Genomic DNA, 25,848 nt, shown 5'->3' on the forward strand with positions numbered 1-25,848 from the left:
AATGAAGTTACTGTGAAAAGCCCGAGTCGCCACACTCCGGCGCCTGTCCGGGTACACAGGGAAAGTTTAGAATATCCAATTCACCGTACCAAGCAAAACCCGAGTCCATGGCGCTGCAAAGCAACAGTGCTAACCACTATGCTACCGTGCCGCCCGAGGGAGCGATAAAATATAGATGCACCAAAATGATACCAGAGATGGGCAGCTTTGGTAATGGGGAGAGGCCTGGGATACTTGGACAACTTTCATTACAATAATGGGCATCATTGCAGGTTACCAGTAGGTCATTTGATCCCTTGAACCTTTTCCACCATTAAGTGAGATGATTGATGATCTGTGTCCTAACTCCATATGGAACATTGGTTCCATATCCCTTAATACCTGAAACTAACAAAAATCCATTGATCCCCAATTTAAAAATATTTGAGCTAGCATCATCTTTTAATGGGAATCTTTTTCAAGATTCCTATCTTTTTTTTGTGACAAGATATGTTTCCTAACTTCTCTCCTGAAAACGCTTGGCTCTGATTTTCACAACACATGAAAGTTATGTCCCTTGTCCTGTATTTACCCCTCAGCAGAAAAAGTTTATTTCTAACCTCCTATCATTTTCTTCCAAAAATCACCCATAGGATGTGGGTGTTGCTAGCTAGGTCGGCATTTATTGCCCATGCCTAATTGCTCTTGGTTTCTTGAAATGCGGCAGTCTATGTGGTGTTCGTACACTGCCTAAAAATCTAACTTCTATAACTTGAGGAATACAAGCATAGCTCATGCACCTTCTGCTTGATAACGTTCTGATAAATCTGTGTGCCCGCCTCCCGGGGCCAGTAAATCTCTTCTGAGGTTAGATGCCCAGAACTGTATACAATATTCCTGTATGACTCGGATTTTGTACAGCTGAGGCAGAACTTCCTCCCCTTTATATTGAACCCTTTAGTTATAAAGGCTAACATTCCATTTCGTTGTCAATTACTTTTTGTTTATGAAAAAGCTACAAGAAACTTTTTTCAAATTTCCCAATAGTTTGCCCTGGTTTGGGGAGATCCTTTTGAGGGATTGCAAATTTAAACTTTTCAGTGAGGAGACCAGTTGAGAGAAACTTCTTTGCAGAGTGCAGTTGGAGTATTCAATTCTTTGCAATAACGACCAGGTAAAGTCTCCATAGCCCCAGATGACAATAACCTGCTTTCTCCTTTGAGGAGGAGAGCTGACTGGTGGTGATTTAACCTGAGGATCACCACACCTCAGGCAAGGGGCAAGGTTGAGAAGGCGGGGCCTTCATGAATAACCTCAGCCATTACGGGAATTGAACCCAAATTGTTGGCTTTGCTCTACATCACGAACCAGCTGTTCAGCCAACTGAAATAAACCGGCTAATAGGGACCACTTGTGTGTTTTAAGAGTTTTTAAATGAAGCAGATCATAAGGGAGGAGAGCGAGGAGCAATCGGATTTGTTTTAGGTTACTCTGGTATAATGATGGCACAGATATGATGGACTGAATGGCCTCCTTCTGTGATGTAAATGTGAATGGTGACATGAATTTCAGTTTTGGGCAATGTTTAAGGAAGTTCAGCTTGTTTTCTTCGGGAGAAAGGGCAGACTTCCAATGTCATTACTGAAATTTTCACTTTTTTTGATGAGGTTGACAAAATTGATCTGTGCAAATTGTTTCTGGTGATTAAGGGTATTAATACCATAAATGAGGAGAAAACAAATGAATAGAATGACATAACACAGGAGGTGGCTATATGACCCACCGTGTCTCGGCTGGCTGTTTGAAAGAGCTTCCCAATTGGCGCCACTCCTCAAAGCCCTGCACATCTCTCCACTTCACGACTTTATTCAGTTCCTTTTCAATGGTTATTGTTGAATCTGCTGCCATCACCTTTCAGACATGACCTTCCAGATATAAAAATTCTGCCTTTTTAAAGAAAGATTTCCTCATGTTGCGTCTGGATCTTTTGTCAGTCACCTTCAATTTGTACCCTCTGGTTACTGGCCCTTCTGCCTAAAAAAGTGGACAGCTTTTGTTTGACATCCTGAATAATATGGTGAGTATAAATTAGCAGTGTTGATGCTTTCAATGATTTTCAGGCACTCTTGGATATACTTTTGAAAGAGAAAATAAAATTCATGTTTAAGGGGAGGTAGTTGAAATGAAATGAAAATGAAATGAAAATCGCTTATTGTCACGAGTAGGCTTCAAATGAAGTTACTGTGAAAAGCCCCTAGTTGCCACATTCCGGCGCCTGTTCGGGGAGGCTGTTGCGGGAATCGAACCGTGCTGCTGGCCTGCTTGGTCTGCTTTCAAAGCCAGCGATTTAGCCCTGTGCTAAACAGCCCCTGGCATAGTTGTATTGTCACTGGACTCGTAATCCAGAGGCCCAGGTTAATGCTTTAGGGACCTGGGTTCGAATCTCATCACAGCAGATGGTAACGTTTGAATTAAGTAAAAATATGGAATTAAAAGTTTAATGAGTCGATTTGTCATTTGGGGAGCAAATCTTCTGTCCTTACCTGGTCTGGCATACATGTGACACCAAACCCATAGCAATGTGGTTGACTCTTAACTGTCCTCTAATATGGTCCAGCAAGTCACTTAGGTAAAGGGATTGGATTTGTTTACTGTCACGTGTACCGAGATCCAGTGAAAAGTATTTTTCTGCGAACAGCTCAAACAGATCATTTAGTACATGAAAAGAAGATATGTAATAGGGCAACATAAGGTACACAATGTAAATACATAGACACCAGCATCGGGTGAAGCATATAGCAGTGTAATATTAATCAGGTCAGTCTATAAGAGGGTCGTTTAGGAGTTTGGTAACAGCGGGAAAGAGGCTGTTTTTGAATCTGTTCGGCGTGTTCTCAGACTTTTGTATCTCTTGATGGAAGAAGTTGGAAGAGTGAGTAAGCCGGGTGGGAGGGGTCTTTGATTATGCTGCCCACGTTCCCCAGGCAGCGGGCGGTGTAGATAGAGTCAATGGATGGGAGGTGGGTTCATGTGATGGACTGGGCTGTTGGAGATGGACAATAAATGCCACTCCAGCCAGCGACACCCACATCCAATGAATTAAGACTTTAAAATGTGGAGAAGTTGGGAATAATCGGAAATTGTCAATTTCCTCTTCCTTAATATCCCTATGGCTTCATCTTCAAAGTTGTGTATATATTGTGCATTTTTTAAAGTTGTGTAATTATTGTTGTAGAAGTAATGATTATCAGTATTTAAGATTAGATAGGGTTGATAGATCATAGAATCATAGAAGTTACAGTGCAGAAGGAGGTAATTTATCCCATTGTGTCTGCACTGGTCCTTGTAAAGAGCCCCCTATTTAAGCCCACCCCTGCACCTTATCCCCATAACCCATTAACCTGGCCTAACCTTTTGGACAGTAATGAAGTCTTTTCAGGTCCAAACAGAGCAACTAGAGAGGGATAATCACAGGTTAAAGAAGTGTGAATTGTCTCAAGCCAGGACAGTTGGTAAGATTTCGCAAGCCCAAGCCAGATGGTTGGGGGGGGGGGTTAATGTAATGCGACATGAATCCAAGGTCCTAGTTGAGGCCGTACTTATGTGTGCGGTACTTTTGGACACTAAGAGGCAATTTAGCATGGTCAATTCACCTAACTTGCACCTCTTTGGACTGTGGGAGGTAACCGGAGCACCTGGAGGAAACCCACACAGTCACGGGGAGCAAGTGCAAACTCCACACAGGCAGTCACCCAAGACCAGAGTTGAACCCAGGTACCTGGAGCTGAGGCAGCAGTACTAACGACTGTGCCACCGTGATGAAGGAGAAGGGTTTACAGTAAACCTCCCGAAGACCACCCAGCAAACCCTGTTGGATTTACCTCGTTGGTGGAGGGTAGGTAAGGGGACACTCAAATACACCTTGTCTTATTCTGGGGACATGGCATTGGGAAGGTGTAGCAATAAAAGGCTCCCACATGTGCTTTCCCCCCAATGCCTCCTCCCACTGACAACTCGTTTTCTGCCTCACTCAGCTGTGTCTAGGGATGCAGCAATGATCACTGGTGAAATCCTTGGAGCATTCCCGCGGCAGCCTCCAGTCCCAGTGGTGTTGCCAGCAATGGAGAGCTGCTGGCCTCTGATTGGCCTGCAGCTCTCTGAGTGGGATTTCTACTGTTTTTTGAGTTTGTACGGGCAAACTCTTGAACCAGCCTAAGGCTGTCACTTTCAGGCCTGAAAAATGCTCAGACCACCTCCGATTACCATGGAGGGCGAAGTATCTCAAAAGCTTGAGCAGCAGGTAAAGTTGGCTGTTTCGTGCTGCTGCTATGCAGTTGGAACATAATTGGCGGAAGGCATCAGACAGAATGTTCCTCTGTTCCCATAAGGGAAAACACTGACTGTACCCAATCAACCCATACTCGCAAAATTCAAAACAGTGTCCAACATTACATGTGAATATAGAACATGGAACATACAGTGCAGAAGGAGGCCATTCGGCCCATCATGTCTGCACCAACCCACTTAAGCCCTCACTTCCATCCTATCCCCGTAACCCAATAACCCCTCCTAAATCTCACTAAGAGCAGTTTAGCATGGCCAATCCACCTAACCTGCACGTCTTTGGACGGTGGGAGGAAACCGGAGCACCCGGAAGAAACCCACACAGACATTGGGAGAACATGCAGACTCCGCACAGACAGTGACCCAGTAGGGAATCGAACCTGGGACCCTGACGCTGTGAAGCCACAGTGCTAAACACTGTGCTGCCATGCTGCCCAATTGTGATTTAGAAATTGGACAACATTTGCTAAATAATCTTCTGTGCCAAACATTAGTCTGACAACCAATTTAAGATTGTTAGTCGGGCTCAGTGTGGCGCATTTTCACTTATTGCAAGTTACATCTATTAAGACTCAGACAGAAAGATCCTGTGCACATATTGTGTCTGTTTCAGCAAAACAAATTAAGGGACAGCCATTTTCTGGTTCATTCCTCGCAGCAATGCCTTGAACAATCTGAGCCGGGCTGCCTGGTTTAAATTTTCAAACAAGACTTGGGAGTTAGCGGTCACTCACCATTAACTGGTGTATTCTCCAAGGCAACACTTCTACCAATCAGTGCCAAACAATCTACACTCTCTTATCACTACATAAAATTGTTGTTTCCCCTGTCATCAGTATTCTTGCAATTGTCCTGATGGATGCAAAATGAAAAGATTTGACAAAATATCCCATTTCAGCATTTCAGGCTGTTGTGAAAAGATGGTTCCTTGCAACATCTGAGAGTCAAAGTGTTGTGCTTTATTGTCACAGTTGACAGCAAAACGGGAGTTTCCTTCAGATTAAAGGGTACTAACAATGATGGAAGGTTTGGCCCAAACGCCCATTTTCTTCACCGAAACATAAAGGTTTACAAAGCAGCTATCTCTTAGCAATCTGTTTGCTGAGAAAGATTGTTTTTATTTTTCTGGCAATAATATGGATTATCATTGCATGAAGTAATGGTTCACTGTTCAAATCCAAGGATTCTGCTACCAGTACCATTTGCTTAAATATTAAATGGAAAAGATGCACTCCATCATGAGGTCTGCTTTTTAGAGTTACTAAGGACTAGAACATAGAATATAGAACAGTACAGCACAGAACAGGCCCTTCGGCCCTCAATGTTGTGCCGAGCCATGATCACCCTACTCAAACCCACGTATCCACCCTATACCCGTAACCCAACAACCTCCCCCTTAACCCTACTTTTATTAGGACACTACGGGCAATTTAGCATGGCCAATCCACCTAACCCGCACATCTTTGGACTGTAGGAGGAAACCGGAGCACCCGGAGGAAACCCACGCACACAGGGGGAGGACGTGCAGACTCCACACAGACAGTGACCCAGCCAGGAATCGAACCTGGGACCCTGGAGCTGTGAAGCATTTATGCTAACCACCATGCTACCCTGCTGCCCCTAACTTCTAATACTACTTCTAATAAGAATAATAACAATCGCTTATTGTCACAAGTAGGCTTCAATGAAGTTACTGTGAAAAGTCCCTCGTCACCACATTACGGCGTCTGTTTGGGGAGGCTGGTACGGGAATTGAACCCACACTACTGGCCTTGTTCTGCATTACAAGCCAGCTGTTTAGCCCACTAAGTGGCGGACTGGTGTTATAACACCCTGGGCTAGTGCGTGGTCAATTCCAGCCCCACTTGACCTGGAGTCACAACATAATTAAAATTAATTACTAATTCCTAGAAAATACCCAAAGTCTTTGGTCTTTTGGCTGCCCAATAACCACAGTCACCAGGTTTGTAAATTTAAACACAATTAATGTTTATTACTAACAATAACTACAATTAAATAGGCAACAAGTACAACTGGTTAACTATTATCTGATTCTTAACAACCCCCCCTTTCTTTAACTCACCCCACCCGCCACGCACGCACGCACACGCACGCACACACACATACACACAAGACAGACGAGCAAAGAGGGGAAAGATGGGTGTAAAGGAAAATAATACAAAAAGTAAAAAGAATAACAGTCTCTCTTTCAGGTGGGTGTCTTCCAGTGTATCTTTGATTCAAGGCCTTTGGTTGGAGGTTCTTGCTTTCCATCTGTAATAGGATGTAGATTCATCAGGATCTCTCGGCTTCTCTGCAGATTCAGAAACCAGCAGGCAGGAAACCTTTTTAGAGAGAGAGAGAGAGAGAGCAACTCACAGCTTCTTCTCTCGACGACCAGGAGAGTTCTGATTTCTGGCCCTCTGAAAACCTCCCACCTGACCGAAGCTACCTGACTGAAGCCAATCAGTACGTTGCTGACCAAAATACGGTCTTTGGTCAATCCATTGACCACCAGCCAACCAATCAAACCAAATACCTCCAATCGCTCGGTGGCAGAGTTCTAATGTTGAAAATCTAAATTTTCATAGCAGCATGTCATTTTGCAACCTTTGCGTTCCTTACTTCCTCTGCTCGGCTTGTTTAAAGTTTGAGATCCCAGGTCTTCAATAGGAGGATACACCACAAGGTTCTACGGTTTTAAACAAACCAAAATAAAGTTTACTATGCAAAGTCAGAAAAGTAAAACAATTTACAACGTCTATTTAGCACTCTTAACATTCAGATATTAACATGAGGTTTATGTAGTTTGTGAGGAAAATGAGTTATTGATGTCTTTGCAATATCATTGTCTACTGGGAAACATGCTTGAGTGTGGGAGTATAGGTGTGACTGATTTAATTCAACTGGAGACAGTTAGACTGCAAAGGTCAAAACATCAATGAAGGAGCTGTGAAGGCAGGTGGTTGAAATGGTAATGAACATGGGGCCAGTGAAGCAGCTTGCCCAGGAATTTATAGTGGGCAGAAAAGAGAAGATATATTAAAGTTGATTGTTTGATTTCAAAATAAACATACAGAATTGGGATATTGCAAATGTATGAGGTAAAATATTAAGTTTACTTTATACATATATAAGCCATAAATTAGGAAAAAGGTTAATCAATTAAGAACATAGAACATACATTGCAGAAGGAGGCAATTTGGCCCATCGAGTTTGCACCGACCCACTTAAGCCCTCGCTTCCATCCCATCGCCGTAACCCAATAACCCCTCCTCACCTTTTTAGTCACTAAGGGCAATTTATCATGGCCAATCCACCTAACCTGCACGTCTTTGGACTGTGGTTGAAAACCGGAGGAAACCCACACAGACACGGGGAGAATGTGCAGACTCCGCACAGACAGTGACCCAGTGAGGAATCGAACCTGGGACCCTGGCGCTGTGAAGGCACAGTGCTATCCACTTGTGCTGCCCAAAAATTCTGGGAGTGGAACTTCCAAAGGATTATTAAACAATAAAGTGAAAGATCAAATGGAACAAACATAATTAAAGTGAGATTGAAGGTTGTTGTTTGTGGCTGTGAGATCTTGAACAAGACACTGTGCTGAAGCCAGGCATATTCAGAGCGAGAGAGGTAAGACAGCTGGGACATTGAAAAGAGCGCGAGAGGAGAGACAGCAGGGACATTGAAAAGAGCGCGAGAGGTAAGACAGCTGGGACATTGAAAAGAGCGCGAGAGGAGAGACAGCCAGGACATTGAAAACAACGCGAGAGGAGAGACAGCAGGGACATTGAAAAGAGCGCGAGAGGAGAGACAGCCAGGACATTGAAAACAGCGCGAGAGGAGAGACAGCAGGGACATTGAAAAGAGCGCGAGAGGTAAGACAGCTGGGACATTGAAAAGTGCGCGAGAGGAGAGACAGCAGGGACATTGAAAAGAGCGCGAGAGGTAAGACAGCTGGGACATTGAAAAGATAAGAGCGGCGGGGTGCCAGTGGGAGCAAAGATAATATAAGGCGGGAACCGGAAGTACGACCCGCGGACTTCTGGGAAGGATTTTCTCCTAGCCAATAAATTCTGGTGGAGAGGATACCCGAGACACTACACGTGTAGTGTCTCCCACCCGCCCTCCTCCTCTAACCTAATAATAAGACCCATTGGTGTGAGCAGGTAAGTGCTATATTATATTATTATTTTTTTATTTTTTATTTGTTTTATATTTGTTTACCAGAACTTGGTTGAAATTAAGTGGTATGGCAGGGAAGGTAGTGCAATGTTCCTCCTGCAGGATGTTTGAGGTGAGGGATGCCGTTAGTGTCCCTGCTGATTTTACCTGCAGGAAGTGCAGCCAGCTCCAGCTCCTACAAGACCGAGTTATGGTACTGGAGCTGGAGTTGGATGAACTTCGGATCATTCGGGAGGCAGAGGTGGTCATAGATAGGAGCTTCAGGGAAGTAGTTACACCAAAGACTGGAGATAGATGGGTAACTGTAAGAGGGACTGGGAAGAAGCAGTCAGTGCAGGGACCCCCTGCGGTCGTTCCCCTGAGTAACAAGTATACCGTTTTGGATACTTGTGGGGGGGACGACTTACCAGGGGTAAGCCATGGGGTGCAGGTCTCTAGCACGGAGTCTGTCCCTGTTGCTCAGAAGGGAAGGGGGGAGAGGAGCAGAGCATTAGTAATTGGGGACTCAATAGTCAGGGGCACAGATAGGAGATTTTGTGGGAGCGAGAGAGACTCACGTTTGGTATGTTGCCTCCCAGGTGCAAGGGTAAGTGATGTCTCGGATCGTGTTTTTCGGGTCCTTAAGGGGGAGGGGGAGCAGCCCCAAGTCGTAGTCCACATTGGCACTAACGACATAGGTAGGAAAGGGGACAAGGATGTCAGGCAGGCCTTTAGGGAGCTAGGATGGAAGCTCAGAGCGAGAACAAACAGAGTTGTTATCTCTGGGTTGTTGCCCGTGCCACGTGATAGTGAGACAAGGAATAGGGAGAGAGAGCAATTAAACACGTGGCTACAGGGATGGTGCAGGCGGGAGGGATTCAGATTTCTGGATAACTGGGGCTCTTTCTGGGGAAGGTGGGACCTCTATAGACAGGATGGTCTACATCTGAACCTAAGGGGCACCAATATCCTGGGGGGGAGATTTGTTAGTACTCTTTGGGGGGGTTTAAACTAATTCAGCAGGGGCATGGGAACCTGGATTGTAGTTTTGGGGTGCGAGAGATTGAGAGTAGAGAGGTCAGGAGCACAGATTTGACTTCGCAGGAGGGTGCCAGTGTTCAGGTCAGTGGTTTGAAGTGTGTCTATTTCAATGCCAGGAGTATACGAAATAAGGTAGGGGAATTGGCAGCATGGGTTGGTACCTGGGACTTCGATGTTGTGGCCATTTCAGAGACATGGATAGAGGAGGGACAGGAATGGTTGTTGCAGGTTCCGGGGTTTAGGTGTTTTAGTAAAGTCAGAGAAGGGGGCAAAAGAGGGGGAGGTGTGGCGCTGCTAGTCAAGGACAGTATTACGGTGGCAGAAAGGATGCAAGATGGGGACTCTTCTTCCGAGGTAGTATGGGCTGAGGTTAGAAACAGGAAAGGAGAGGTCACCCTGCTGGGAGTTTTCTATAGGCCACCTAATAGTTCTAGAGATGTAGAGGAAAGGATGGCGAAGATGATTCTGGAAAAGAGCGAAAGTAACAGGGTAGTTGTTATGGGAGACTTTAACTTTCCTAATATTGACTGGAAAAGATATAGTTCGAGTACATTGGATGGGTCGTTCTTTGTACAATGTGTGCAGGAGGGTTTTCTGACACAATATGTTGACAGGCCAACAAGAGGTGAGGCCACTTTGGATTTGGTTTTGGGTAATGAACCAGGCCAGGTGTTAGATCTGGAGGTAGGTGAACACTTTGGAGACAGTGACCACAATTCGGTGACCTTTACATTAGTGATGGAAAGGGATAAGTATACCCCGCAGGGCAAGAGTTATAGCTGGGGGAAGGGCAATTATGATGCCATTAGACATGAATTAGGATGTGTAGGTTGGAGAAGTAGGCTGCAAGGGTTGGGCACACTGGATATGTGGAGCTTGTTCAAGGAACAGCTATTGCGTGTTCTTGATCAGTACGTACCAGTCAGACAGGGAGGAAAGGGTAGAGCGAGGGAACCGTGGTTTACCAAAGAAGTGGAATCTCTTGTTAAGAGGAAAAAGGAGGCCTATGTGAAGATGAGGCGTGAAGTTTCAGTTGGGGCGCTTAATAGTTACAGGGAAGCGAGGAAGGATCTAAAGAGAGAGCTAAGACGAGCAAGGAGGGGACACGAGAAGTCTTTGGCAGGTAGGATCAAGGAAAACCCAAAAGCTTTCTATAGGTATGTCAGGAATAAAAGAATGACTAGGGTAAGAGTAGGGCCAGTCAAGGACAGTGGTGGGAAGTTGTGTGTGGAGGCTGAGGAGATAAGCAAGATACTAAATGAATACTTTTTGTCAGTATTCACTCAGGAAAAAGATAATATTGTGGAGGAGAATGCTGAGACCCAGGCTATTAGAATAGATGGCATTGAGGTGCGTAGGGAAGAAGTGTTGGCAATTCTGGACAAGGTGAAAATAGATAAGTCCCCGGGGCCTGATGGGATTTATCCTAGGATTCTCTGGGAAGCCAGGGAAGAGATTGCTGAGCCTTTGGCTTTGATTTTTAGGTCATCATTGGCTACAGGAATAGTGCCAGAGGACTGGAGGATAGCAAATGTGGTCCCTTTGTTCAAGAAGGGGAGTAGAGATAACCCTGGTAACTATAGGCCGGTGAGCCTAACGTCTGTGGTGGGTAAAGTCTTGGAGAGGATTATAAAAGATACGATTTATAATCATCTAGATAGGAATAATATGATTAGGGATAGTCAGCATGGTTTTGTGAAGGGTAGGTCATGCCTCACAAACCTTATCGAGTTCTTTGAGAAGGTGACTGAACAGGTGGACGAGGGTAAAGCAGTTGATGTGGTGTATATGGATTTCAGTAAAGCGTTTGATAAGGTTCCCCACGGTCGGCTATTGCAGAAAATACGGAGGCTGGGGATTGAGGGTGATTTAGAGATGTGGATCAGAAATTGGCTAGTTGAAAGAAGACAGAGAGTGGTGGTTGATGGGAAATGTTCAGAATGGACTTCAGTTACGAGTGGCGTACCACAAGGATCTGTTCTGGGGCCGTTGCTGTTTGTCATTTTTATAAATGACCTAGAGGAGGGCGCAGAAGGATGGGTAAGTAAATTTGCAGACGACACTAAAGTCGGTGGAGTTGTAGACAGTGCGGAAGGATGTTGCAGGTTACAGAGGGACATAGATAAGCTGCAAAGCTGGGCTGAGAGGTGGCAAATGGAGTTTAATGTGGAGAAGTGTGAGGTGATTCACTTTGGAAAGAATAACAGGAATGCGGAATATTTGGCTAATGGTAAAATTCTTGGTAGTGTGGATGAGCAGAGGGATCTCGGTGTCCATGTACATAGATCCCTGAAAGTTGCCACCCAGGTTGATAGGGTTGTGAAGAAGGCCTATGGTGTCATGGCCTTTATTGGTAGAGGGATTGAGTTCCGGAGCCATGAGGTCATGTTGCAGTTGTACAAAACTCTAGTACGGCCGCATTTGGAGTATTGCGTACAGTTCTGGTCGCCTCATTATAGGAAGGACGTGGATGCTTTGGAACGGGTACAGAGGAGATTTACCAGGATGTTGCCTGGTATGGAGGGAAAATCTTATGAGGAAAGGCTGATGGACTTGAGGTTGTTTTCGTTAGAGAGAAGAAGGTTAAGAGGTGACCTAATAGAGGCATACAAAATGATCAGAGGGTTAGATAGGGTGGACAGCGAGAGCCTTCTCCCGCGGATGGAGATGGCTAGCACGAGGGGACATAGCCTTAAACTGAGGGGTAATAGATATAGGACAGAGGTCAGAGGTGGGTTTTTTACGCAAAGAGTGGTGAGGCCGTGGAATGCCCTACCTGCAACAGTAGTGAACTCGCCAACATTGAGGGCATTTAAAAGTTTATTGGATAAGCATATGGATGATAAGGGCATAGTGTAGGTTAGATGGCCTTTCGTTTTTTTTCCATGTCGGTGCAACATTGAGGGCCGAAGGGCCTGTACTGCGCTGTATCGTTCTATGTTCTATGTTCTATATGAACCCCAGTTTGCTGCCACCCTCCAGAAGAGAGCAGGTGTGAGATTTTCCCGAGAGCAGTAGGGTATTATGTGGCAATGTTAGTACAAGTTTATAGATTAGAAAATCTATAAGGACTGTTGCCGTCAAAAGTGGGGTTTTTGGTCTGGGTTTACTTAATCTTTTAGGAAATGTTTGTAGAAGTACTGTTAATTGTTCAAAGGCATTCTTGTGTCTTTAAATGTTATTTTCTTTATTATAATAAATGTTTACTGTTAATATTGAAAATAATCATAAGTGGCCTGAACATTACTTATTTTGATTTAATATACTACCTCACAATAATACAAATTGCATACTGTTGTGGCAGCTTGTTCCAAGTTTCCCTTTGGGATTTAGGCAGCCTGCACTTGTCATCTACCGTGCCATAACAGAATTAGCAATCAAACTGTAGTTGAACATATTGCACTGCTTAATACATGGCAGGTACAACCAAGACAGATCCCACAGATTTCTCAGCAACCTACCCAGGTGTCAGTGTCCACTGTGAGTTGCACAATGTCATTAAAACCATTTCCCTCACTCTGGATTTCCAGTCTTCACCTTCAAAGATCTAGTCACTGAATTCTCTCCAAAGGTCACTCCAACTTGGACTGCTTCTCACCTCCTGGTGGTTTAATCTCATCTCCTGAGACTACTTCTACTGGCTTCCCAAGCTGCGCTCCAGCACTGACTCTCTGGCACAGCCCCAGATTCTCTGCCATGCCAAGCCAAACACCGCCACTACAATGGGTTACCTTTGCCCCAATGGCCCGCAGCACAGTGTCACCAACCTCCAATTATCCTTTCAGCTTTCCAGAGCTTCTTCCAAGCCCGCATGACGTGGAGTCTGTCAACTGTCGTATTTTTCTACCTGGACCCTCTTCGTTTGCTCCTCTTCCCAGAGGATTTGCTCCCCAGTTGATTCCTACCAGTGGTGTTTCTTCTCTCTCATTCTCCACGTTCTCTCTCTTTGACCTCTCCTTTGTTTCCTTCACTCATGGTTTCCTTTGCTCATGGTTACCTCACTCTGTGGACCTTCGCTGGTGGTTCCTTGCCTCTGGCTTGGGACTCCCTTCTTTTCCACACAGGCAATATTGCTGTTGGGGTGGCTGATCCTTTTAACTGCAGGAGGAGAAACCCAGACTAGAGCATTTGTGGGCACACTGTGCATGGGCCAAATCTAGTAGCCTGCTGGGGATCCTTGGCATCCTATCCTCCCGGGAACTGCCCTGCCCCAAGAGAAAGGCAAGGCAGTTTCTTAACAAGTGAGACTACCACTTGGCTTTGGGGATTTATCTTGTCATGTGCGAGTATCTTTGAGAAATGTGTGTTTGTCAGATAGCTGCAGTGATGTCAGAGTGTGGGTGGAGTTGGGCTGTCTGTCTTTCACTTTTGTTTTTGAGCAAGCAGCTACACGGTGTGTTTAGTTTTGTAGATTGGGGAGCTGCATCCAGCAAAACCAGGTGTAATTCTGATTTCTTTCTGCATGAAAGGAATGTCTTCAAATCACTTGCTAGTTTAAACATGATAATTGCTCTCAGTAGAGAATTTAAACCTGATGTCCGTGCTGAAGAGTGTGTTTGTCTTATGGATATTGCAAGGAAAGATTGAGGTTTACTTGTAGAATATTGTATCTGTGGGGATAATTGGTGTTGATAGTTGTTAGGCTGTTTACTGTGAGTTTACAAAATGTTAACTGGTTTCATAAATAAACATTGTTTTAATTTACAAGTACTTTAGCTCTCTGTTGCACCACATCTGTAAAGTGGGCCCTTGTGCTCCCCATAACCAAAATCTATTTAAAGTTGTGGGTCAGGTGAACTCCATGATACACTTTGCGGTTCTCGAAACCCTGGCCCATAACAACATTCACTAAATAAAATAAAATAAAATCAGAGCAACTGGTGACACTAAAGTTAAGCAAATATTTAACTTATCATACTGCAGCCCATGAGTTGAATCAAGCATCTGGGTGAGAGGAAAGAAGAAGATCACATTATTGTTAGTAGACATTAGTATTTTTTTCACCTGCTCCCATTCATTATTTATTGCCTGCTGCATTAACTGCTGACTCCTTGTCACTGTGGGCGAAAAGCTATGTGTGCCTGTATGTGCACACAGAGCACTTAATTTAACATAGCGACTGTCAATCTAAACATTCAGTCCTGCCAACCCATCTGTGCAAACCAAGTTACTGAGCCAAAATTACCGAAGTGAACCTCAACACTGACAAGATATTACATCCAAATTTTCCAAAGGAGGATGGTTTATTCGGTGGCCAGGTTTATGTGTACAATGTATTTCCGTTGTCTTCACTGGCCTGTTGCCTTTACCAAAATTAAGGGACCTGGTGTTCAAGAAAAAGCTCATAAGAAATGGTGCTGTAGGTAACCTTTTTTATGAGAAATATGATATAGTGCCAAAAGCCCGTGTATAAAGATGTTTTAGACTGGAGTCCAGATATGTCAGTCACGTGAAGATCAATTGTTTTCAATCCAATTTATGTTTGTTTCCATAACCCCAGCACTATCTTCGAAGAGCCCTTATATAAGGAAGTAAGTATTTTATTTCTCCTTCTCTTGCAGAGTATCCCTAAACCCATCGCATTAGAACCATGCTTTGGTAATAAAGCAGCTATCCTCTCAATATTTGTACGATTACCAAGAGGAGTGGGAGGAATACCACCACCAGGACAGTCAGGTCAGTGACATTGTCTTGTCTAACTTACAATGAATGCTTAGCTCCTGGATATTTTTTAAGGTGTTCTGCTCCATGCCTTATCAAACCGTTCCAATGTTTAAAATAGAAACCTTGCTCGTTGTCATGGGGGCATAAGAAGACTTCTTGTCTCTGTCGAGAGGGTTAGGATACAAGAGCAGGGATGTATTTCTGATATAAGGCTCTGGTCAGACCCCATTTGGAGTATTGGGCCCCGTAGCTAAGGAAGGATGTGCTGGCCTTGGAAAGGGTCCAGAGGAGGTTCACAAGAATCCCTGGAATGAAGAGCTTATCATATGAGGAATGATTGAGGACTCTGGGTCTGTACTTGTTGGAGTTTAGAAGGATGAGGGGGGGAGTCTTATTGAAACTTACAGGATACCGCAAGGCCTAGATAGAGTGGACGTGGAGAGGATGTTTCCACTTGTAGGAAAAACTAGAAGCAGAGACGCAATCTCAGATTAAAGGGGTGATCCTTTAAAACAGAGATGAGGAGGAATTTCTTCAGCCAGAGGGTGGTGAATCTGTGGAGCTCTTAAGACAGAAGACTGTGGAGGCCAAATCACTGAGTGTCTTTAAGACAGGGATAGATAGGTTCTTGATTAATAAGGGGATCAGGAGTTATGAGAAGGTAGGAGAATGGGGATGAGAATAATATCAGCCATGATTAAATGATGGAGCAGACTCGATTGGATGAGTGGCCTAATCCTGCTCCTATATCTTATGGCCTTAAGCATGCGAGGGGACTGGAAGGGGCCCATGGCCTCTTGCTATTTTGTAACTTTGACTAGGGAAGGTGTGAGGATTTGTGGTTACTCAGTTAACGTCCATAGAAGAGTGTAGACAAAAAGGTTTACTGTGTGACCTCTCTAGTTTTCCCCTCTGACTGCATTCTGACATTTGATACAACCGTGCTCTTTGCTTCAAAATGGGATCCTGCTTTTCATAAGTTTTAAGTTTTGCACATGACATAGAGAGCTGTGTGTGCACAATTAAATCAAAATCCTGCGTAGAAGTGTAAAGGATAAGTTTCAACCTCAGACGTTTACGGCACAGAAGGCATTTGGCCCATTGTACCTCTAATGGCTCATTGCTGGAACATGGGAAAAGCAGGAGGCCACTCAGCCCTTCAAGCCTGATCTGTTATTCAGCTAGATCGTGGCTGAACTGTACGTCAATTCTATTTTACCCACCTCTGATCCATATCCTTTGACATCCTTGCCTTGAAAAAAACTTTTTAATTCCCACTTTGAGGGAACCAATTGTCGCAGCATTTGTGGAGGAAAAGTACCAGATTTCTTTGTGGAACAATTAGATCCCGATTTCACTACTTTAAGGCCAAGAGCAATTGGAAATCAATCTCACAACCCTGATGTCCCTCGGTATCCTTTAAAATTGTAGTGATTTCTGTCCCAGAGCCTTGTATGCTATTGTTATCCCTAACCTAACCATTTATGTTTTAGCCTTGTGTGCACCCCTATTGTAATTGCTTCACCCATTGCCTATAGCATAAGCTCTGGAGTTCCGTCTCTGAATCTCTGCCCTTCCCTCCTCCTTTGAGTGACTTTATAAAACCTAACTCTCTTGGTCACCTGTCATAATATTATTAAGTGGCCCGGTGTCCTCTTTTTGTCTGATAACCATGCTGTTGAGTGCTTTGGGACATTTTACTACATTAAAAGTGTGATACGAATAAGTGCAGCTGTTTAGTTTTAACCTCTTAGACCATGGAACTCTGCACTTGGTACTTTATATTCATTCATCTTGCTTTGTCCTATTTTTGACACTGCATCCTATTTAAAGATTTTCCACTGTTGATCTGTTTGCTGATTTCTCTACCATGTTAATTTGGAATTCTATTTTTCCAATTAAGGAGTAATTTAGCGCGACCAATTCACCGACCCTGCACAATTTGTTTTGGGTTGTGTGGGTGAGACCCACGCAGACACGGGGAGAATGTGCAAACTCCACACAGACTGACCCGGGGCCGGGATTTAACCTCGGTCCTTGGTGCCGTGAGACAACAGTGATAACCAGTGCACCAACGTGCCACCCTATTTTGGGCAGATTCCTTTTCAGCTCTCTGAACTTTGCCTTTTTCCAGTTTAACCCCCTTATGTCTAACTTATCCGTTTCTAGCCTTGCATTGAACCTGCTGTGGTAACCATTCCCCAATTGTTCTGCTCTCCACCAATTGTTTGCACTACTTCCTGTCCTAGAAATAAAGTGAGACGATAAGAAAGTAGGAGCAGGCCATTAGAGCCCGCTCTGCCCTTCAATTAGATCATGGCTGATTGATTGATTGTGGCCTTATTTCCATTTTGTGTCTGCTCTCCGACCCCCCCCCCCCCCCCCCCCCCTCCCAGCGCCCCAATTACTCTTGATTCCCCTGTACATCAAAAATCTGTATAGCTCAGCCTTGCATATCTTCAATGGCCCAACTTCCATGGCTGTCCTTGGAAAACAATACCACAACGGCCCTCCAAGAGAAAAACTCTTCCTTCATCTCCATCTTAACTGCAAGAAACGTTATTTTTAAACTGTGTCTCTGCTATACGCAGGATGGTGCTGGAACATGGTTACTCTCTGCGAGTTCTTCTCCCACAGATCCTCTTCCAACATCTCTTATAACCGTATTAACTTTTAAAACTTAATTCTAACACTAACACTATCTCTAACCATGGTCCCTTATGTTTACTTCACTGCATTCAGCATGCTTCACCTGATTTGATTTGATTGATTTGATTTATTGTCACATGTGGGGCAGCACGGTAGCAGTGGGGCAGCACGGTAGCATGGTGGTTAGCATAAATGCTTCACAGCTCCAGGGTCCCAGGTTCGATTCCCGGCTGGGTCACTGTCTGTGCGGAGTCTGCACGTCCTCCCCGTGTGTGCGTGGGTTTCCTCCGGGTGCTCCGGTTTCCTCCCACAGTCCAAAGATGTGCGGGTTAGGTGGATTGGCCATGCTAAATTGCCCGTAGTGTCCTTAAAAGTAAGGTTAAGGGGGGGGGGGGGGGGGGGGTTTGGGTTACGGGTATAGGGTGGATACGTGGGTTTGAGTAGGGTGATCATTGCTCGGCACAACATTGAGGGCCGAAGGGCCTGGTCTGTGCTGTACTGTTCTATGTTCTATGTACCGAAGTACAGTGAAAAGTATTTTTCTGCGGCCGAGGAACGTACACAGTAGGTACATTTTTTTTTCTCAAAATTACAGCACAGGAACAGGCCCTTCGGCCCTCCCAGCCTGCGCCGATCCAGATCCTTTATCTAAACCTGTCTCCTATTTTCCAAGGTCTACTTCCCTCTGTTCCCGCCCATTCATATACCTGTCTAGATGCTTTTTTCTATGTCTATGTCTTTGTAATTGGGGGTAGTATAGTCAGGGAAATAGACACTGTCCTCTGTAGTCAGGATCAAAAGTCTCGAAGGTTGTGTTCCCTGCCCACCGCCAGAGTTCAGGACATCTGCTCTGGGTTGGAGAGGAACTTGAGGGGGGACGATCCAGTGGTCATGGTCCATATCGACACCAATGACATAGGTAGAACGAGGAAGGGGATTCCGTGTCGGCAATTTGAGGAGTTAGGTACTAAATTGAAGAACAGAACCTACAAAGTTGTGATCTCTGGGTTACCTGAGCTATGTGCAACCTGGCAAAGGCTACGTAAAATTGGAAATGAATACGTAGCTCAAAGATTGGTGTGGGAGAAGTGGGTATTGGTTTGTGTGACATTGGCATCAGTACTGGGGAAACTGGGGGCTGTATCATTGAGACCATGCTGGGCCCAGTATTCTTGCAGACCACATAACTAGGAAAGTTAAGAGGGCTTTAAACTGAAGAGTGCAGGTGAGGGTTCAGTTGCCTGGAAAATCAGGAAGTCCGAGTTAAAGGTAGGAGTGCAGGTTAATGACCAGTCTGAGTGTCAACAGAAAACAACAGGTAGGAACAGATCATATGAACATTATATTGCACCAATGACTCAGACAAGAGCCCTAATCAGGAAGGGGAGGTTTTCAAGGACGGAAGGCTTAAAAAATCAAGGATATCTGAGAGAGCGGTGGCACAGGGTAGCGAGAAGGAACTTGACTGTCATAGTGTGTTGTAAATAACTGGAAAAAGTCCATTCTAAATGTTCTTTATCTGAATTCACCAAGCACTAGCAACAAGATACATGAGTTGTTAGCACAGCTTGCAACATGTGGGTCTGCTGTATTATCAATTAGAGAAATATTGTTGCAGGGTGACCAAAAGTGGGTGCTCAACATTCCAGGGTATACCATGTTCCAAAATGTCGTATGAGGAACGGTTGAGGACTCTGGGTCTGTACTCATTGGAGTTTAGAAGGATGGGGGGGGGGGGGGGGGGGGGGGTGATCTTTTACAGGATACTTACTGCTTGGCCTGGATAGAGTGGACATGGAGAGGATGTTTCCACTTGTAGGAAAAATTAGAAGCAGAGGACACCATCTCAAACTAAAGGGGTGATCCTTTAAAACAGAGATGAGGAGGAATTTCTTCAGCCAGTGGCTGGTGAATCTGTGGATTCCCGCAGAAGGCTGTGGAGGCCAAATCACTGAGCATCTTTACGACAGAGATAGATAGGTTCTTGATCAGTAAGGGGATCAGGGGTTATGGGGAGAAGAGAGGAGAATGGGGATGAGAAAAATATCAGCCATGATTGAATGGCGGAGCAGACTGGATGGGCCGAATGGCCTAATTCTGCTCCTATTTCTTACGGTCTTATGGTCTTAAAAGAACAGGCCAAAGGGGAAAGGAGGTGGGGTAGCATTGTTAATCAAGGAAGATTTCAGAGCACTGCTGAGTCGTGATATAAAGCGATATAGAATCGATTCAAAGGATAGCCTCCACTATCCTTTGTGAGAAGACATTTCTACTCACCTCACTTTTAAATAACCAGCCCTTTATCTTGTAGCAATGTTTTTTTGCTCAATAAGCTCCCACTCGTGTCAGATGTATGTACCATCTACAAGATGCACTCCAGAGACTCACCAAGCTCCTCAGGCAGCACCTTCCAAATCTATGCCCACTATTATCTCGAACGTCATAGGGAACCCCACCAGCTGAAGGTTCCCCTCCAAGTCACTCGCCATCCTGACTTGAAACATATCGCCGTTCCTTCACTGTCTCTGGGTCAAAATCCTGGAAATACCTCCCTAATATCACAGTAGGTGTACCTACACTACATGGACTGCAGCGGTTCAAGAAAGCAGCTCATCATCTTCTTAAGGGCAATTAATCCCTAATTGCCCTTAAGAAGGGCAACAAACGCGAATCCCACATCTTGTAAAAAATGAATTAAAAAAAATAATCCTTGTATATGCTTTTGTTCCGGTGTTGGGACTGTATCTTTCACTAAAACTACCATCCCACCTCTCCGCTCTCACGCCCCACCTATTTCCTGTTCCATCTCTCCTGAAAATGTTCTGACCGAGAATATTAAATTCCAAAGCCTATTCAAATATAAACTATATCTCCATTATCGAACTGTCAGCTATATTTTGGATACTTTGTATTTTCACATACAAGCTGACTCAAGTTTTAAGGTAGCTGGATTTTTTTTAAATATAAAAAGTGCAGGGTCATTGGCTTTATTAATAGAAGCACTGTGTACAAAAAAAAAAGGAAATTATAAAATTCTGGCTGGGCCTGGGCTAGAGTATTGTGTTCAGTTCTTCGCACTACACTTTAATAGGGATGTCAACGCCTTAAGAGAAGGCACAAGAGAGATTGATTAGAATGATACCGAAGATGAAGGACTTGAGTTGTGTAGCGAAACTGAAGTTCTCCTTAAAGCAAAGAATTTGGGGGAGATTTTATAGAAGCGTTCAAAATCTTGAATTGTTTTGAGACTGTAAATAAGGAGAAATTGTTTCCAGTGACAGGAGGGTCAGTAACCAGAGGAAAAAATTTAAAGTGATTAGAGAAAGATTCAGAGGTGACTTGAGAGAACTTTTTTTTACACTGGACTTTTTTTGGAATTTGGAATATAATGCCTGAAAGGCAGATTCTATAGTAACTTCCAAAAGGGAATTGGATAATAAAAGGAAAAATATACCGTTCTATAGGACAAGTGGCTGGTACGAATTGGATAACCCTGTCAAACATCCTGCACACGGATGAATAGTCTCCTTCAGTGCTATAACATTCTATGATTTGTGCTTCCCATTTTCTATTTTGTTAATTTTTGACATCCCTTTTCAATAGCAGTATTTACACCTCTCACTTTATTTTCCTTCTCAAATTCAGTCTACTCCTCTGGCATTCAGGATTTTTTTTCCACCAAAGGAGATTGAACCATTTAGGCCTATGCTCTCTAGCATTTAGAAGAATGGGTGGAGGTCAAATTGAGGTATACAAGATGATAAAAGATATGGATGAAGTGGACATGGAGTGAATGCTTCCTCTTGTGGGGCATTCTGGAACAAGAGGTCATCGTCTTAGAATAAGAGGTAGCAAATTTAAAACGGAGCTGAGGAGAAACTACTTCTCAAAGTGTTGTGAATCTGTGGGATTTGCTACCCCAGAGCGCAGTGGATACAGGGACAGTGAGTAAATTTAAGGAGTTAGACAGATTTTTAATGGGTTGCAGGGTTATGGCGAACGGGCAGGACAGTGGAGTTAAGGCCAGGATGAAATCAGCCATAATCGAATGGCGGAGCAGATTTGATGGGCTGAATGGCCTAATTCTGCTCCTATGTCTTATGAGCCTATGAACAAAATAAACCAGAATGAGTCTATCAGGAGTTCATTACAAATCTAACAGATGTTATTTCAAAAATTGAAACACTAAATTCATTTTTCAAATGAAAAGTTTAGGCTTTTTAAAAAAATCTTATTTTCTCCTTTTCAAGTCATAGAAATTTCAGTACAGAAGTAGGTAATTTGATCCACTGTGCCTGTGTCTTTATCCTTCGCTTGAATTGTAATTCAGTTTCCTTGTCTACTCCTTGTTCCCTTCAACACCTTCCTTTTACATAATGTTTCGGTATTACGATTGACTGGAAAGCAACTCCGGTTAAAGCATCCTGTCCCCTATTAATTCTTCGTTTGAAAAGTTTATTTTTTTCCAGTGATCTTTGCGAGGATGGAGTTCTAAGTCTGCCACAAGGTAATGCTGCTGATGCCCCTCAGTGTATCTGCTGTAAAGTGGCACCCACTGAACTCTGCCTCCCAGATTCGTCCCTATACTTGACTCCTATCTCACACCACACAATGTGTAATAGGTACCACTTGTGTGGAAATCACACATGCCTGCATCTCATGTGACTTCACACCAGCCACATTGTTACTTTGTCAGGATGGCACGGTAGCACAGTGGTTAGCGCTGTTGCTTCATAGCACCAGGGTTCCAGGCTCGATTCCCACTTGGGTCAGTTCTCCCCGTATCTGTGGGTTTCCTCCTGGTGCTGCGGCTTGCTCCTACAAGTCCCAAAAGACGTGCTATTGGGTGAATTGGACATTCTGAATTCTCCCTCAGTGTACCCGAACACACTGCAGAATGTGGCGACTGGGGGCTTTTCACAGTAACTTCATTGCAGTGTTAATGTAAGCCTACTTGTGACAATAATAAGGATTATTATTATTATGTCGGATCTTTTGGTGTACTAAACTTGTTTTGTTTTGCCCTTTCATTAGGTCTTGCTGTAGCCAGCGCATTAGTTGACATATCCCAACAAAAATCAATGGATCACAAAGAAAAGTCTGGAGCCGTGCGGAATAGGAAACACCTTCCTCCTGCTCAGCCGGCCACCTGCATTTGACACTTCAAAGCCTAATTTTGTCGATCTCTGAAGGATTTTTAAAAAAAACTTAGCTTGCGGTGCCGGTCCACTTCTGTTCCGAGATTGTGGCCAAAAGAGACTAAAACCATTTCAAGAAACACATATCTCTCCATCCACCCCTTTTCTGTGCATGTGTGATATTTGCTCGCTGAAGATTATGTGCTAGTGTCTATATTTCCAAGACAGAGTTCCTCATCGTGCCACATTTTGTTTTTGCATTCACTTAGTGAAATCCCTTTAAGACCACAATGTCCAGAGAAAGAGGAAATTATGATCGAAAGCAATATCTGTTTTTTAATTATTTATCCCTCGGAACTTTAGGCAAAGGAAGGCCAGAGAGGACTTTATAAATTTCATGATGTATAAAAGAAAGTGGCAAGATTTGAATTATATTACATGCATTTGACCATTGTAACAGATTGCAGCTCTATTGTTAGGAGGGGGACTGTCTGTCTCAAGTCACCAGGGGTACCAGGTCTGTTGGCTTGTTTCAGAGTGATCACAGATCATATCTACACAGGGACACTTATAACATACCTCAGCTTGTATATAAAGAAATTCAGAATCGCTACATCTCAATTTAATAACATCCAGTAGCCTCCCAAGAGTGCTACAGAGCAAACATTATTCTTGAATAACACTACTTGCAAATTTTTACTTTTTTCTCTGTAGTTCTGTCCAGGTGAGCAGATAGCCATGTGCTTATTTCAACCCACAGGAAATTTGGTAAGAAACACTAAATTGAGGAAATTGATCTGCATCATTTTTAATAAAGGAAACTTAGTCGTGAATTTTGTATCCTCGCCCTAAACTGTGAAAGTTAGTAAGCAATACTATTGGTTCTGTGAAGATTTGATGCTTGATCTTTGTGAAGCTGCCTTACTCAAAATATAAAGGATAGTTCATCTATGAAAGTCGTTTGTATGTCTGGTGGAGCTTGATCAACAATAAGTCTTGATCAAATCATATAAGCTTTTATGAGGAACAAAAATAAGATGCTATTATCAACAGTAATTATCCACTTTCCATGATAACTTGGTGGACTGGTCACTGTGATTTGGGTGCTCTGTACTAACATCATGGACTGGATTCTCCGATCCCCCGCCGGGTCGGAGAATCGCCCTGGGGGGGGGGGGGGGGTGGGTGTGGCGTGAAACCCGCCCCTGCCGTCTCCGGCACCAGAGATTCGATGGCGAACTCTTTTCCTTCCGCGTTGGCCATAGCCTTCACGATGGCGAACGCAGAAGTGACCCCCTCCCCAGCGCATACACAGGGATGACGTCAGCAGCCGCTGACGCTCAGGCGCATGCGCGGACTTCCGCCGGCCGGCGAAGTCGCTTCGGCCGCGGCTGGCGTGGCGCCAAAGGCCTTTCCCTCCGGCCGGTGGGGCGCCAACCACTGCGGTGCGGGCCTCGCCCCTCCAGGTTAGGGCTTGGCCCCTAAAGGTGCGGAGAAATCCGCACCTTTGGGGCAGCCCGACGCTGGAGTGATTCACGCCACTCCATCCCGCCGGGACCCCCCGCCCCGCCGGGTAGGGGAGAATTCCGGCCCATGTCTTTAGCACCTCTGCCAGCAACTGGTGAAAATGCGTTAAACAGAATGTTGCTCATGACTTTCTGTTGCGGACACTGTTCCCTTTATGGATGTGAAGAACACACTTTCCACACTTCACTGTTTTACAGGAAACCCTGATAATCAAACTGATGGTGTTATGATCTGAAAGCTTCTTAAACCATTGATGATGTAGTTTGCTCTTTATAGCTGAACCGCTTGGTCAGTTTTGCTGAGCCAATAATGTAATTACAGAATAAAAACTGGAACTGGTAGCGATTTCTGTAGAGAACACAAATCGGTCAGTGTTTAAAACACGGTTCGCATGCAAAACTGAACTTCACTTCAACTGAAAAAGAATGCTTCAGAATTAATGTTTTAGATGTAACCAGTCATCAAAAATAGTTCTTGCATTGCGTTACATCAAAAATGTTCACCTTTAATTTCTCTTCCAATGTTGAAAAGCCCACAGTGTGATTCCAACAATTTTTGAAGAAAATTTATTTTGGCATTTCCAGCATTTGCACCTACCTCCTTCGTTATTCATACTGAACTCTCTGTCGCAATTGACTAACCTAAAGCCAACATCAGTGCACGCTCAAATTTAATTCAACTATTCCAAAACCCAGAATTTTAATTCATGGCATTCGAGCAACCCAGAAATATAATTATGACTGATACTGATTACTATCCAACACCGTGATACAAGAAGGGACAGAGACTCAATTCAAAAGGACTTACTAAAAATAGAAAAAAAATAAGGCCCTTCTCAAACTATATTAATTGCAATGATTCATGTTTGTCACAAACGGTGCAAAAAGGTTGACCTATTGCAAAACATTTACTTGAGGTTTCTTCCAGCAGTGTTAACAGCGCACTGAACTGGCGCTATTTAATTTAATCATTCAACGCATGGCACCTACCGAGACCAGTGGCCAAACCATCCACTCCAGAAATTAATGTACGTTATGAAAAACTTTGATATTTGGCACTGAGGAAACCAGTTTGCCATTTGACTCTTTTCCTATTTATTCTCATTGGGGTGAGGGCAAAATAGCTTGGGGTACTGCATCTCTTCAACTGACCATGTCATATTGGACTATCAGTAAGGCTAGTAGTAATCCTTGTTGATTTAGTGTAACATAATTTTTTTAATCTTCGTGAAAGCCACCCTGCACCTATGTAGTATGTTGTAGATACATAATGGCCGCCAAACTTTTGGTGGCTTTGAGAAACAACAAGTAGAAATATAACTTGGAGCCTAAATACTTCC

General features: G+C 44.0%; 1 protein-coding gene across 1 annotated transcript in view; it reads left to right on the plus strand.

Moving 5' to 3' along the window:
• The window catches only part of atrn (attractin), a 382,044-nt gene extending 358,106 nt beyond the window's left edge, over nt 1-23,938 (plus strand). Inside the window, exons 29-30 of the mRNA XM_038792945.1 lie at nt 15,093-15,207; nt 22,879-23,938. Of these exons, the coding sequence (XP_038648873.1) occupies nt 15,093-15,207; nt 22,879-23,003 (240 nt within the window). The 3' untranslated portion in view covers nt 23,004-23,938. The remainder of the gene's footprint in view (nt 1-15,092; nt 15,208-22,878) is intronic.
• Nucleotides 23,939-25,848: the final 1,910 nt, after the last annotated feature.

This window comes from Scyliorhinus canicula, chromosome 3 (assembly GCF_902713615.1).
Source record: "Scyliorhinus canicula chromosome 3, sScyCan1.1, whole genome shotgun sequence".
In the NCBI taxonomy this organism is placed as follows: Eukaryota; Metazoa; Chordata; class Chondrichthyes; order Carcharhiniformes; family Scyliorhinidae; genus Scyliorhinus; species Scyliorhinus canicula.